This window comes from Bos indicus, chromosome 1 (genome assembly GCF_029378745.1).
Source record: "Bos indicus isolate NIAB-ARS_2022 breed Sahiwal x Tharparkar chromosome 1, NIAB-ARS_B.indTharparkar_mat_pri_1.0, whole genome shotgun sequence".
NCBI lineage: Eukaryota > Metazoa > Chordata > Mammalia > Artiodactyla > Bovidae > Bos > Bos indicus.
Window position 1 is genome coordinate 11,343,853 of NC_091760.1, and position 14,898 is coordinate 11,358,750.

General features: G+C 37.1%; 1 protein-coding gene across 5 annotated transcripts in view; it reads right to left on the reverse strand.

The window, feature by feature from the left end:
* Positions 1-261: 261 nt before the first annotated feature.
* The window catches only part of GABPA (GA binding protein transcription factor subunit alpha), a 38,310-nt gene continuing 23,673 nt past the window's right edge, over positions 262-14,898 (reverse strand). For all 5 annotated transcript variants that reach the window (XM_019960247.2, XM_019960172.2, XM_019960323.2 and 2 more), the window contains exons 7-10: positions 13,132-13,185; positions 12,080-12,220; positions 8,400-8,592; positions 262-3,860 (exon numbers count right to left, since the gene is read on the reverse strand). In XM_019960247.2, the coding sequence (XP_019815806.1) occupies positions 3,632-3,860; positions 8,400-8,592; positions 12,080-12,220; positions 13,132-13,185 (617 nt within the window). In that variant the 3' untranslated portion in view covers positions 262-3,631. The remainder of the gene's footprint in view (positions 3,861-8,399; positions 8,593-12,079; positions 12,221-13,131; positions 13,186-14,898) is intronic.

The following is a 14,898-nucleotide window of genomic DNA, read 5'->3' on the forward strand; positions in this document are numbered from 1 at the left end:
GTTGCTATTCTGAAACAGTTCAGCTTTGTTTACGGGGTTTTCATTTATTTTCTTAAAAAGACTAAACTCTCTAACACCTATTTTTAGTTCAGTGGAATCTGTTCTTCCCAAATTGATATTAATAGTTTTTAAATAAATTATATGGGAATCACATGTATAATACACCAGATGTGAACTGTCACATTTTCATCTAACCAAATATCCTAGGAATTTGAGACTATCTGTATGCTGGGGAAAAAACTTCTAAAAAACACAGAAATATACTGTATAATAGTTTTATTTTTCTCATTTTACTATTTTTACATTTTATGCACAAATATTTTTTATCTGAGTAAAAATAGAAAATAACTGTCTTATGTAAAATTACAAAAAAAAAAATAAAACCCACAAAGAAATACATAATTGTTATTATGACAGTATAAGTGTCTTTATTTAAAGAGTAAAAATGTATGCAAAAATCCTCCTCCCTCTTACAAAAGATTGAGAATATTTTTTTCTGGCAGCAAGTGAAATATCACTGAAATATCAATATTTTTATACTCTCTAGATATGAAGACATTAAGTTAGTCACAGGTTATTTTGAAATTATGAAATTTAAAACATTTTTGTGCTATTTCAAAGATACATTAGTTCTTTTTAAAAGGCAGTAGCATAAAATGATGAATATGAAAAACAGCAGACCTCACCAAAAATATTTGGAGGCACAACCCTTTAAAGAAATATCATACTTGAATTTCACCATTTATCAGGGGCAAAAAAAAAAAACCACAATCTTTCCTAATTAACTGACATGGACTGTCACAAAAATAAATGTGATGAGTCAATTCAAGTGACAATCAACCACACAGCAATTTCCCTGATCTGTTTGATTTTCTGATGCCAACACAAATTCCTAAACTTCAGGCTAGCCAGATATGTATGAAAATTGGCTCAATGAGAATCTCATGTGGAAAAAGTTTTAAAACAAAAATGAACGTTTCATTATTTTATACTTATATGGTATAGAAATGACCAATAATTTTATCTTTCTTCCTCTGATATACTATAAATTTTCCTATGGAAAATTTATTCATAAAATCAGAGCAAAGAATGAATAGCATAAATTATATTTTCTTTCAAAATACAAGTTATCTTTCAATAAAAAAAAGACTACTTGGCTTCTGATAACTGCAACCTCAATAAGCACAATAGACACAGTTTATAAGCTGAGACAAAGTAACGGAAGTTTCTTGAATCAACTGGGGAAATTAGTCTCTTTGCTTATGGTGCATAAAGTGATGGAGAGAGGCAAAGAAGAAAAAAGAAACAGCATGAGATTGTGTTTGAGAACTCACTGTTCAAATGATAACAAGGAATAAAAGAAAAACTGCAAAAGGAAGAAAGTGAAAAGAATTTTTGTTAAGGTATCTGAGAAACACAGGGGAAAATAAAAAAGAAATAATAGATTGATTTTTAGAGATCTAGGAGAATTCCTTGCTTTAAAATACATACACATATAGTTGAGATATATATAATGGAAATCTGTTATCTTGGCTAAAACTTTAACATAATGTCTCCCTCAAAGTATTTTAAGTCTAAAGTCAATAATTTTAAGCTTTTGATAATATAACAGAAAAGTAGACTTTATCATTATTATTTTAAAACTGTAACTGACTTGTCAACTTCCTAGACCATAAGAGGATGGTGAAAAACCCTCTTTTCAGCTACCTGTTATCTGAACTAGAACATCTGTATCATATTGCTATTCTACTCAGATATTCTTGCAATCACAGCATCCAAGCTGAACTAATAGTCTGTCAGTCTATTCTGTGTTTATAAAAAGGTAAAAATGGAAATTACAGATTTTATTCTTTCTACTGCTTGTTTCTTAAAGGACTTCGACATGATACAATAATAAAGTGAATTGACGTAATATGTTGTAGTCCCACAGTGTAACACTTAATATTATGATCTGAAGTTATCAGAAAAGGAGGTCATACACACCTCCCCCTCCTCCCTCTTCCTAAGATCCCTGCTTCCTGTGGTTCTTTCCAAACCACTATTTAGTGCTGGGGGGCAGCAACTATCAACAATGCCTACTTGCATTACTGTAGCCCTTTCCTCCTAGTTAGTTAAATGCACTAAATGAGCTCTTATAAAGCTGTTTAGGGGATGGATTTAAAGGAGATGGTGAGGGAGAAAGTACATAAAGTAATATTTGAGAATCAGTCTTCTGCTATAAGAAGATTAAAGTATCTCATATCATGATTTGTGCATAATACTTTAAAACAAACGCCAAGAAAAAAAAAGTAAGGAAGCAAAGCAAGTAAGAAAAAGACATTTCTAGCCATTTCTGTTCAGTGTTGGCTTGTAGTAGGAAAAGAGTTTCATGTATGTAAGAATTATTTAATTTTTAAAGGATTTCTAAGCAAGTTTTGAAATATCCCTTTTGAATATTATGTCTTTGTTTATATGTGTGTACATATGTGTGTGTGTGTGTGTGTGTGTGTGTGTGTATATAAGATGGTCAACTGGACATGTATACAGATATTTGTACACTCACATATGTAATATTCAAAGGAAAAAATTAAATAAATGGGAAATTTTAAGAGAAGACTGCCTGTACTGGAGGTCAAATTTTCCTTTTAGAACTATTTGCAAGTAATTTACTCATGTCTTGAAAGATCAAGTACTGCTGACTGATTTAAAGTCTTCATCAGAAACACAAGACTATGAAAGCTGTTTTGTATAATAAACCAGCACTATAGGATAATTAATTTTTTAAAAAAGGGAGCCATAACCAACCAAACTAAACCAAAATTTTATTTCTGGTTGAGGTATACTTTTTCAGATTTTTAAATCTCTGACAGGAAAAGCAGAGATCATCTGAGAATTTTTTAATAGTTGGTTTATTAGGATTTAATGTCTCTCTTATAATAATTTAAATTCTTGGCCTGACATTATGAATAATCTATACAGTAAATCCTTAAAATTGGCTTTTGAGTAAAGCCAGATTTAAACCTGGATCTCTTTCTTCAGCACTGCTCTTCTGCCAGTCTTTTTTACTGTCTTTTGCTTGCAAATACATAAATTATTTTAATAACATGATACTCTTAGTAATTTTATTAATATTAGAATTTTATTGGATATGATTACTTTAGCTCTGCTTGATTAGATGAAACAGGCATACATGCTTCAGCTGTGAAAAATTCCATTTTCTGGTTTTTATGTAAAGCAACATCTAAAGCAGCAGAGAGGGGAAACAGTTATATTTTCAAAAATATTAATAGTTAAGCCAGACTGTTTCCTGGAGATACTTCATTTATTTTTCATCCTCAGATGCTACTGGCTGTTTTTGGTAGGGCTAGACATTAATACTGACCAGTTTAGCTTTTCTGACTGTTAACAAACTATCCCACAATGAACCAGCCTAGAGACATTGTGGTGATTGTTTAACATACACATATTCTAAAATATATGCTCAAAGTAAAAAGATCCAAATTCACAAGAGTATGAAATATTTATAAAAAAAATCATGCATCAGATTGTACAGTCTAGAAATAAAAGAAGATTCAAATTCAGTAATAAAGGGAAGAGCAATGCTTGCTCTAACATTTTAAGAAAGACCTTGGACTCCCAGAAGGTCCTGGGTTCAGTTATCCTTTTCTGTCTGCAGGGACGCAGTAGCCAGGGCTACCGCTGTGACCGGCTGGGCGATTCCGTGCAGCTGCATCTTTGCGAGTTTCTTCTGTTCACACTCTGTGACCAAACGGTTCAACTCTGCTGCACTGTATCCAATAAGAGTCTTCAAGTCACAGACAAACTTGTAGACAAACCTCTTGCCTTGAACTTTACAAATCATGTCCCCATCGTAATAATACCTTCAAAAAGAGAAAACTGCATTACGACCATATAAAAATATTTTAAAAATGTGGACTTCTTACAATACTTCACAGATTATTCCATAAATAGAAGCCTAGTATTATATCTATCACAACAGCAACTAACAATGAGGTTATATAGAAATATTTAATGCTGTTATCCAAAGAAACTTTAAAATATTCACTAAAATTTCAATGCTAAGTACTCTAAAATTTTATATATTAAATCTTCAAAACATATTCTCAAAAATTATGCTGAAACACTGAATTTAAAAATAAACATTATAAGCAAAACCAAAAAACCTGAGGAGCAGTAACAGAATCCAAGAACAAGGAGTCTGAATCAGAATGCCAAGATTCAAAACCTCACGTCTTTCCTGTGACCACAGGAAAGCCACATTTGTTTGCTCTAAGCTTGTATCCCTCATTTATAAAATGAGATTTAAAAAAGTATGGACCCTAATAGAATTATTGAAGATTAAAAGGATTATCTCTGTGTGCTTAGCACACAATGATTGGCACATATAGCCTACTATAAAATAGAAGCTATGGTGATAATTAAGAACCCATATGGTATGTATAAAAAGTTTTAATATACATATTCTCTGGTTGTTGGAATGTCCATTTTTCTGTCTGGTACAAATGTGTTATTACATATCTATGCCTTCATCTTTATCATTTTAATATATTAAAAGCTCTCCTTCCAGAGAAATTCTCCAAACCAATAGGGGAGCCTCAAAACCGTAAGCAAAAGGGTTAAAAAAAAAAAAGAAAAAATAGGACCAGAAAAACAGAGAAGAGGACTTCATAAAGAAATAATGTTTCTAAAGCTACCCAGGCAAACTTGGGGAAATCGCTCTAGAAGCCTGGTTTATGGGTATAAAACAGACTGCAATTATACTTACTTTGGAAAAGACTTTGTTTACCCCTATGCACTGCCTGGCAAACTACAGTCCATGGGGTGGCAGAGAGTCTGACACGACTGAGCAACTAACACTCAAACACACACGTGCACTGCCAATTCCAATTAACAGGAAAAAAGGTAAGTCAAAACTTCTGGGCTGGCAGATTTTGGAGACTTTATCTTAAAACTGTGCTGCCCACTTGTATGCATTTGCACTCATCTGATGAAGAGCTGTTACAAAACAAACTACATGCAAAAGTATAGGTGGTATAAACTACCACACTTAGTAGGACTTTGTTATAGAAGTAACTCAGTGTAACCAAAAATCCATTAATGAAAAAACTACATGCAGTAAACTGTCATCTTTGCCTAATTCCAGAACAGCTGAAGTATAATGGTTATGTCCACTTTCCCAGTAAGGGATGTAACACATTGGGCAGTCTTGTGTCTCTTTGTCAACTACATTAATATAGAATTATAACTCAGCCCACAAACTACCAACAGCTTGTCATCCAGTTAAAATACTGTAGGCATTTTGAGTTAAGTGAACAGCTCAGTGACTTACTACAAAGTGAACATTCATTCACCTGTTAACTGTGACTCCGGTCAGGACACAGACACTGTATGTACCCCACAGCTCCTCCACAGCCCCTCTCAATCATCACCCCTCCCTTGCTCTAGAAGGTTACACAATCCTAGTTCATGATAGTAATTTCATTGCTGCTTTTCTATTCTTATCACCCAAACATGTATCTGTAAGTGCTGTAATTTAGTTTTGTTGTTATTTGCACATTACTATATAAATTCAGTATACACTCTTTTGGGTCTGGATTTTTTTCACTGAATATTATGTTTGAGGTTCACCCATATCAGTGCATTTTCATGGATACACAGTATTCTATAGTATATAACAGTTTACTTATTCACTGTACCGTTGCAAGATATTTGGGTGGTTTCTGATTTTTGCATGCCTGCATGCTCAGTCACTTCAGTTGTGTCCGTCTCTTGGCCAACTCCAGGGACTACAGCCCGCCAGGTTACTCTATCCATGGGATTTCCCAGGCAAGAATACTGGAGCAGGTTGCCATTTCCTATGAGGGGATTTTCCCACCCCAGGGATCAAACCTGTGTCTCCTGCATTGCAGGCAGATTCTTTACCACTGAGTCACTGGGGAAGCCCCTTCTGATTTGGGGATGCTATAAATAAGGCTGCTTATAAGCATCCATATGAATATATATATACATTTTTTGTCTGGTAAGTCCTTAGAAGATAAACTGCTAGGTTACTGGTCACAGTTTACACTCCTACCAAAAGTGTAGAAGCATTCCTACTGCTACATATCCTCACCAACACTTGGTACAAGCAATTATTTTCATTTTAGCCACTCTTGGACGTGTTGTGGTGCAGCCGCTAAGTTGTGTTCAACTCTTCGCGACACCATGGACTGCAGCATGCCAGGCTTCCCTGTCCCTCTCTATCCCCTGGAACTTGCTCAAACTCATGTCCATGGAGTCTGTGACGGCATCTAATTATCTCATCTTTGGTTGTCTCCTTCTCCTCCCGCCCTCAGCATCAAGATCTTTTCCAACGAGTCAGCTCTTTGCATCAGGTGGCCAAAGGATTGGAGCTTCAGCATCAGTCCTTCCAAGGAACACCCAGGATTGGTCTCCTTTAGGATGGACTGGTTGGATCTTCCTGCAGTCCAAGGGACTCTCAAGAATCTTCTCCAACACCACAGTTCAAAAACATCATTCCTTTGGTGCTCAGCTTTCTTTATGCTCTAACTCTCACATCCATACAAGACTACTGGAAAACCACAGCTTTGACTAGATGGACATTTGTCAGCAAACTGGCCATTTGGATAATTTCTAAATTTTTCCTAATTTCCTATGGATCTCTAAGAGTTCTTTAATTATTCCAGGTAAGAGTCTTACATGAGATATATGAGGCTTGACTTTCACTCTCTTGATGGTTTCTAATGGCCAAAAGTTCTTAATTTAAATGTAGTTCAATTTATTGATCTTTTCCATTAGGTTAGTGCTTCTGGTTCTGTTTAATGTCTTTTCTCATCTACTAAAGTCAAGAAGGCATTTCTAGATGCTTCCCTATTTTACTTTCACAATTCAGAGCTACAAGTTACACAAAATTGATTTTCAGTATGCTATAAAGAAGGGGGTCAATATGGATAGTCAGCTGTCCCAGCACTACTGACTGAAATGTAGGTCTCTTGCCTACTGCCATCTTTAAATCAAATGCTCCTATATTTTTTGTTCTATTCAGGTTATCAATTCTAATCTTGGGTCTTCTGTCTATCCCAAGCAAATGGCACACTGTTTTACTGTTACAGTGAGTCTCTATACCCCGTAGAGCAAGTCTGTCCAGTTTGTTAATCTTCTTCAGGTGTCCTGGTTCTCACAACACTTCATCAGTTCAGTTCAGTCGCTCAGTCGTTTCCGACTCTTTGTGACCCCATGGACTGCCGCATACCAGGCCTCCCTGTCCATCATCACTTTACATTCACATATAAATTCTATAATCATCTTGTCAACTTATATGAAAATACTTATTCAGGCAGCTACTGCATTGAAACTTAGGCCAACTGCAGACAAGTGACATCTTAATTATTAATTCTAATAATTCATCTGTAATTTTGAGGGGACTTGTGTGTACACAATCACATCAACTGTCAAAAATGACAGTTTCAATTCTGATTACACAGAAAGGATCTTTTAGATAGTTAGCAAAGTGTTTGACACTGAGTAATAAGTACACTGAAAATAAAGCATTTTAGTTACTTATATATGCTAAGGAAAACAAATTGTCATTGTGGAAAAGAAAAATTATCATGATAAACTAGGTAATAGTACTTGAATGCCATGATCCTGTAACAAGGAATACTGATTTAACCAGTATTCCACATAATTATATAATTACAATGGGATGAGGGGATAGAAAGGTTGCATGTGTTAATGATGAGAGGTAAATCACACTCTGTGTGAAATTCACCGAACTGCTTTATCAAATTCACTTTTCCCCAAAAACAGACATAATTCCTACTTCTCAGATACTTAAGTGCATATACTGAATTTCTATCACTGTAGTAAGCATAAATTCTGACAGTAATTGCATCAAAACTCTCATACCATTTATGAGAAATTATAAATTATTCTATTTCAACTCAATTGATGAAAAAGTTTGAATATTCAGATTTAGGCTGACTGGGGGGAAGGAAAAACAGAGAAATGGGTTAACATTTTGCATCTAATTATAAAAACTGACAATATCTACGTATTTACTAGAGTTTACAGACACTCAATGCACCTATGCCAAATGAAAGCATCTCTGTTAATAAAAAAACCAGAAACCTCAAAGATTAAATATGCTGGTTTTAAACAGTGGTGTATGTTTTTAATCAGATAAAAACAAATAATCTAGAATCATCTTTTAAAAAATTCTACGTATCTCAAATTACTACTAAAAACCTTTTTAAGAAGTAATTTTTAACATAAATGTGAACATTTTTATTTTATTTACATAAAGAAAACATAAGTCAAGTATTTTAACATCATTACATAACAATGTTTATATAAATAAGCCATTTTTTAGAAACGACTGATACTTTTAAAATGCTTACCTTAATGCACGACTAAGTTTCTCATAGTTCATTGTAGGTTTGTTTTTACGTTGTCCCCATTTCTGTGCAACCAGTTCGGGCTGATTTAGCTTAAATTCTCCTTCATCACCAACCCAAGAAATGCAGTCTCGAGCATCCTTGTCAGTAAGAAGTTCTAGCAAAAACTGCCACAGTTGGATCTGGCCATTGTTTCCTAGAAATTGACAAGAATGACAAGCACTGACCATAATGCTATGGATTTTCAGAGGGCAAAAGAGAACAAACAGGTCCTCTGGTTTGTATCTCAGCCACATGAAAAACATAAACTTCTTTTTACAAACGCTATCTAAGTATTTTCAGAGAAAAAGTCCAGGGGGCAGTCCTCAGATGGTGGAGGAATAGGACGGGGAGACCACTTTCTCCCCCACAAATTCATCGAAAGAACATTGGAACGCTGAGAAAATTCCACAAAACAACTTCTGAACGCTGGCAGAGGACATCAAGCGCCCAGAAAGGCAGCCCATTGTCTTTGAAAGGAGGTAGGACAAAATATAAAAGATAAAAAGAGAGACAAAAAGTTAGGGATGGAGACCCATCCCAAGAAGGGAGTCTTAAAAGAGAAGTTTCCAAACACCAGGAAACCCTCTCCCCCACGGGTTTGTGGGGAGTTTTGGAATCTCAGAGGACAACATAACTGGGAGGAAAAATAAATAAATAAATAAAACTCACAGATTACGTGTCTAACAGCAATTCCCAGCGGAGAAGTAGCCCAGAGGCTGGCATCCGCCACTAGCAAGTAGGGGCTGAATAGGGAGAAGCAGGCTGCATTGCTCAGGGTAAGGACCGGGCCTGAATGCCCTGGGGGCAATCTGAGGGAGCTAACATGAGATAGCAACCCAGATTGTGAAATAGCCAGAGAGAGAGAGAGAGAGAGAGGAAAAAAAAACAGAGAGAGAGAACTTTCCCTGGAAAAACTCTAACCTAAGGCACTGCCAGCCTGTTCACAGAACAAAGGACTGAGAGAATACCAGAGGAGAGCTAGCTGGCTGTGGACCAGCCCACTCCCTGCTGGAGACAGGGAGGCAGGCGGGTGCCAGCCAGAGCTGGAAGGCAAGGGGCAAACTCAGCCCCAGAGATGGCATCCTCTACCAAACTGCGAGCAGGCTCCCAGTTGCTAACCAAGACTTCCTGGGATTCTGGATGGTTGACATCCGCAGGGAGGGTCACAGCCAGAGATCAGCTCCCCAGAGGAGACACACTGCACACCTGAGAGGCTGGGATGGGGGAGGTGATAAGACGCAGGTCCCACCTGGGGAGAGTGTGCTTGCCAAGCACCTGGCCGCCTGAGCTGCTTGGACTTGGGAAGGGCACAAAACACAGGCCCAATTGAGTCTGCGCCTTTGTGGAGTACCCAAGACCCTGAACCTGGGCTCAGACCTGGGAAGTGCACGCAACCCAGGGCCCGCTTTAGACAGTTCCCTTGCAAAGCAACCTAGAGCCTGAGCAGTGTAGACTGGGAAAGCATACACGCCGTGAGAGGGGGCAAACTCAGTGTGGCTGAGGCACTGTGAGCACTCCACACACGCAAGTGTTACTTATTTGCAGCGTCCCTCCCTTCCCACAGCACGACTGAACAAGGGAGCCTAAAAAAGTGTCCACCACCGCCCCCTTGTGTCAGGGCGGAAATTAGACAGTGAAGAGACCAGCAAACAGAAGACGCTAAAATAAACTGAGGGAACCGCTTTGGAAGTGACAGATGCAATAGATTAAAACCTGTAGTTAGCACTGACTGCACTGGAAGGGGCCTATAGATCTTGAGAAGTATAAGCTGAACAAGGAACGATCTGAAACTGAACTGGTCCACACTGCCTGCAACAGCTCCAGAGAAATTCCTAGATATATTTTTACTATTATCATTTTTTAAATTAAAAAAAATGTTTTTTATTTTTATGTTCTCTATTATGCCTTTAATTTTCATTTTTATAACCTACTATTACCTTACAAAAGCAAACTTCATATGTATTTTTTATAATTTTTGAGATTTTGTTTTTTTAATATTGTATTTTTGAGAGTCTAACCTCTACTCTAGATTTTTAATCTTTGCTTTTTGGTATTTGTTATCAATTTTATACCTTTAAGAACCCAATCTTCAGTACCCATTTTTACTTGGGAACGAGATTACTGGCTTGACTGCTCTCTCCCCCTTTTGACTCTCCTTTTTCTCCCCCAGGTCACCTCTATCTCCTCCCTCCCCCTTCTCTTCTCTACCCAACTCTGTGAGTCTCTTTGTGTGTGCCAGACGGTGGAGAACACCTAGGGAACTGATTACTGGCTGGATCTGTCTCTCTCCTTTTAAGTCCCCCCTTTATCCTCTTGGCCACCTCTGTCTCCTTCCTCCCTCTTCTCTGCTCTGTATAACTCCGTGAACATCTCTGAGCGGTCCAGACTGTGGAGCGGACATAAGGAAGTGATTACTGGCTAGCTTGCTCTCTCCTCTTTTGATTCCCCCACTTCTCCTCCATATAATTGGTCACCTCTAACTCCCTCCTCCCTCTTCTCTTCTCCATATAATTCTGTGAACCTTTCTGGGTGTCCCTCACTGTGGAGAATCTTTTCATCATTAACCTAGATGTTTTACCATCAGTGCTGTATAAATGAAGAAGTCTTGAGGCTACTGTAAGAATAAGACTGAAAACCAGAGGCAGGAGGCTTAAGTCCAAAACCTGAGAACACCAGAGAACTCCTGACTCCAGGGAACATTAATCAATAAGAGTTCATCCAAAAGCCTCCATACCTCCACGGAAACCAAGCACCACCCAAGAGCCAACAAGTTCCAGAGCAAGTCATACCACGCAAATTCTCCAGCAATGCAGGAACATAGCCCTGAGCTTCAATATACAGGCTGCCCAAAGTCACACCAAACCCACAGACATCTCAAAACTCACTACTGGACACTTCACTGCACTCCAGAAAGAAGAAATCCAGCTCCACCCACCAGAACACCGACACAAGCTTCCCTAACCAGAAAACCTTGACAAGCCACTCGTCCAAACCCACCCACAGGGAGGAACCTCCACAATAAAGAGGAACCACAAATTGCCAGAATACAGAAAGGCCACCCCAAACACAGCAATCTAAACAAGATGAAAAGGCAGAGGAATACTCAGCAGGTAAAGGAACAGGATAAATGCCCACCAAACCAAACCAAAGAGGAGGAGATAGGGAGTCTACCTGAAAAAGAATTCAGAATAATGATGGTAAAAATGATCCAAAATCTTGAAAACAAAATGGAGTTACAGATAAATAGCCTGGAGACAAGGACTGAGAAGATGCAAGAAATGTTTAACAAGGACCTAGAAGAAATAAAAAAGAGTCAATCAATAATGAATAATGCAATAAATGAGATCAAAAACACTCTGGAGGGAACCAACAGTAGAATAATGGAGGCAGAAGACAGGATAAGTGAGGTAGAAGATAGAATGGTAGAAATAAATGAAGCAGAGAGGAAAAAAGAAAAAAAGAATTAAAAGAAATGAGGACAACCTCAGAGACCTCTGGGACAATGTCAAACGCCCCAACACTCAAATCATAGGAGTCCCAGAAGAGAAAAAGTCCATATTCACATTTTTATACAGTGAAATAAAACAAAATATACATAATTTGACAAATTTTATAAATATCAGATGACAATGCAAAAATACCTGTTCTGTTTCCAGGCGAACTCCTATCTTCTCCTGAAATTCTCGGAGCTCTTTGTACTTTAGCTGCCTTTGCACTACTATTTATAGCTTTAATGGCAGTTGGTGTAGCAGACTGCACTGATGCTGGAATAATTTGCACAGCTGCAAAGCAAGACAAGGGGAAAATTTTTTTTTTTCTCCTTTCAATACAGAGAAAAAACTACTGAAAGAAAATAAAATGCAAGTAGTTTAACTGATGCCTCTCTAATTACTCAATGAAAGTTCAGAGGTTAAGGTATAATGTCTGCATTACTATCTATGAATCTTAAGTGAATAAAAGTTGGTTTCCTTATTTTAGAAAAACTTATTGATGTATATACAGTAGATAAAGTTTAAAAAAATCTATTTTTTTAAAATATTTGTTCGTAAGAGATGGTTTATCAAATTTTGGAGAATGAGGACAAATGAGAATTCATGTTCCACTGCTGACAGGAGTACAAACATACCACCATTTTGAGAAAAACTTTAGTAATATCCAGTGAAGTCGAAAGGGTAGAATCCCATGAAATCACAACCAGAGAATCTCACACACTTTCTTACAGATGCTCATTCAATGATGTTCACAAAGTTTTTAAAATGATAAATAGCAGTGAAAATAAAATCGAGCTACAGATATCAACATAGGTCTCATAAATGTAAATCAAAAAAGCAAGCTACAAAAGGATAGACACAGTATTATCACCATCTTTACCCAAAAGTTTATACATGTATAAAATAATGCCCTAAAGTGTTTATGGTTACAAAAGTTCATAAAAATATAAAATATGCATAGAATAAGAAACCTCAAGTTCAGGACAGTCATTTAAAATGGGATCTACAACAGGTAAACTTAACATATAAAGTTTTATCTCTTATGGTGTATGCAGATGTTGGTTATACTTTATGTCTTTGTATATCTAAAATACTTCATACAAAATTTAAAAATTAGCTTTTCTTTTTACTACCTTGCAGTACTAAATGGAACATTTCTTACTGATAAATCAACCCTATATTATGGGCACATGAATACTCACGTTGATCAATTGTAACTATCTCATTCATCTGTTGTTCTTGGCTTGCCAATACATCTGAAGAACACACATAAAAATTTTTTGTTTTCATTTAAACCACAAATGCAAACTCCAATTCAGTAAAATTCAATTAAAAAAAAAAAACACCCTCCATGATTAAAACAAAAACCAAGCAAACAAAAAAGCAAAACATCAAATAATTGAAACTTATTGGCCTAAGAACCTAAAAAATACTTAACAGTCATTTTACAGGAATAGATATTTTTAAGAGAAGCAACAGAAAGAAAGCTCCAATTCAATGTTCAGAAAAGTCGTTCAGAGAACCAGGGTTTGAAAATGTCTATTATAAATCTATTTATTTAGGCTTTATGTAAAACAGGAAATATTCAAGATCAGATCACCAGAGTGAAATTATTTAGATACATTTTCTTCATTAAAAAAGGCTCTTTCAAGATGACTGGAGAGATCATCATAATTTGGTGTATGCATGATCAAATACCCATTTAAAAAAATTGCTTTAACTTTAGAATTCTTCTTCTAAAGATAGATAGCCAAATTTTCAGTGGAATTACAGCTGTTCTCTGTGTCACAAATGAACTAAGTAACTTAACACGTCTACAAATACAGGTCTCAAATGAGGTACAGTGAAGGGGAACTCCCCCGTGGTCGTCCAGTGGTTAGGACTTCACTCTCTCACTGTCAAGGGCCCAGGTTCAGTCTCTGGATGGGGAACTAAGATCCCACAAGCTGCGCAGTGCAGCCAAAAAAACCCAAAAACAAACAAACCCCCCCATGAGTTACAGTGTAAAACGTCCTAATATAACCGTTTGGAGAACTATTCATTACTCATCCCTTGCTATTTCCTACTGTTATTCTTCACCTTTCAGATAAGAGTTACACTTGCCAGTCTATATCCCTTCAGCCTTTTTAGTGCCCATCACAGACTCGGATGTTTCTCTCTCCAACTGACGTTGTACCCACCAGCAGTCATCTGTGTACCGAGCTGAGTCCTGGGGCCTGGGCTCCTAACACAGTTCTACTGAGAATGCCACACCAGGCTCCAACGCCAGGCACAGAGCTGAAGAGGACTGGCAAACTAAAGAGAGATCCGACTCCTACTTGTCAGATGGGAGCTTTCTTTGGGGATCCCGAGTTTGGGAATGTAAACAATTATATGAGACTAGCCTCAGATCTGGGTTCTGGTCTTAGCACTAACTTATTGGCTGTATGACAATGGTAAATTATTCAACTAACGTGAACACTTATTTCTTCATAATGCAATGAGATACCCCCACCTACCACTTCATGAGGCTGTTGTGAGGATTAAAGGAAAATATTTTTAAGAAGCACAATACCTGAAATATAGTTAACTTTCAGTAAGTTGAAGACACTATTCTTTTATCCAGATTCATAGTTCTGACTATTCTCAAGGACAACTGTTCTGAAGAAAAACTCATGCTTTATATTTGTGGTATATTCCCCCAAAATTTTATAAAAGTACCTTGAAAGGGCAAAGTGCTATTGAAATGAAACTGTTCAACCCTTGACTGTGACTGAACACAGTACCCTAGCTTAAAAAGAGGCAAAGAAGAGTCACCACTACACAGCACAGGCATTACCAATCTGTTAAAATCAGCCGCTCAGCCCTGATTTTTGGACTGGAGTTTGGTTTGTTTCCTGGGAACTCTCAAGATATTAACAGAAGGCAGAACACAGAAACAGAGGGGCTTTTGAAAGGCTGGTCCAAGACCGCACAGACACTCTAAATAT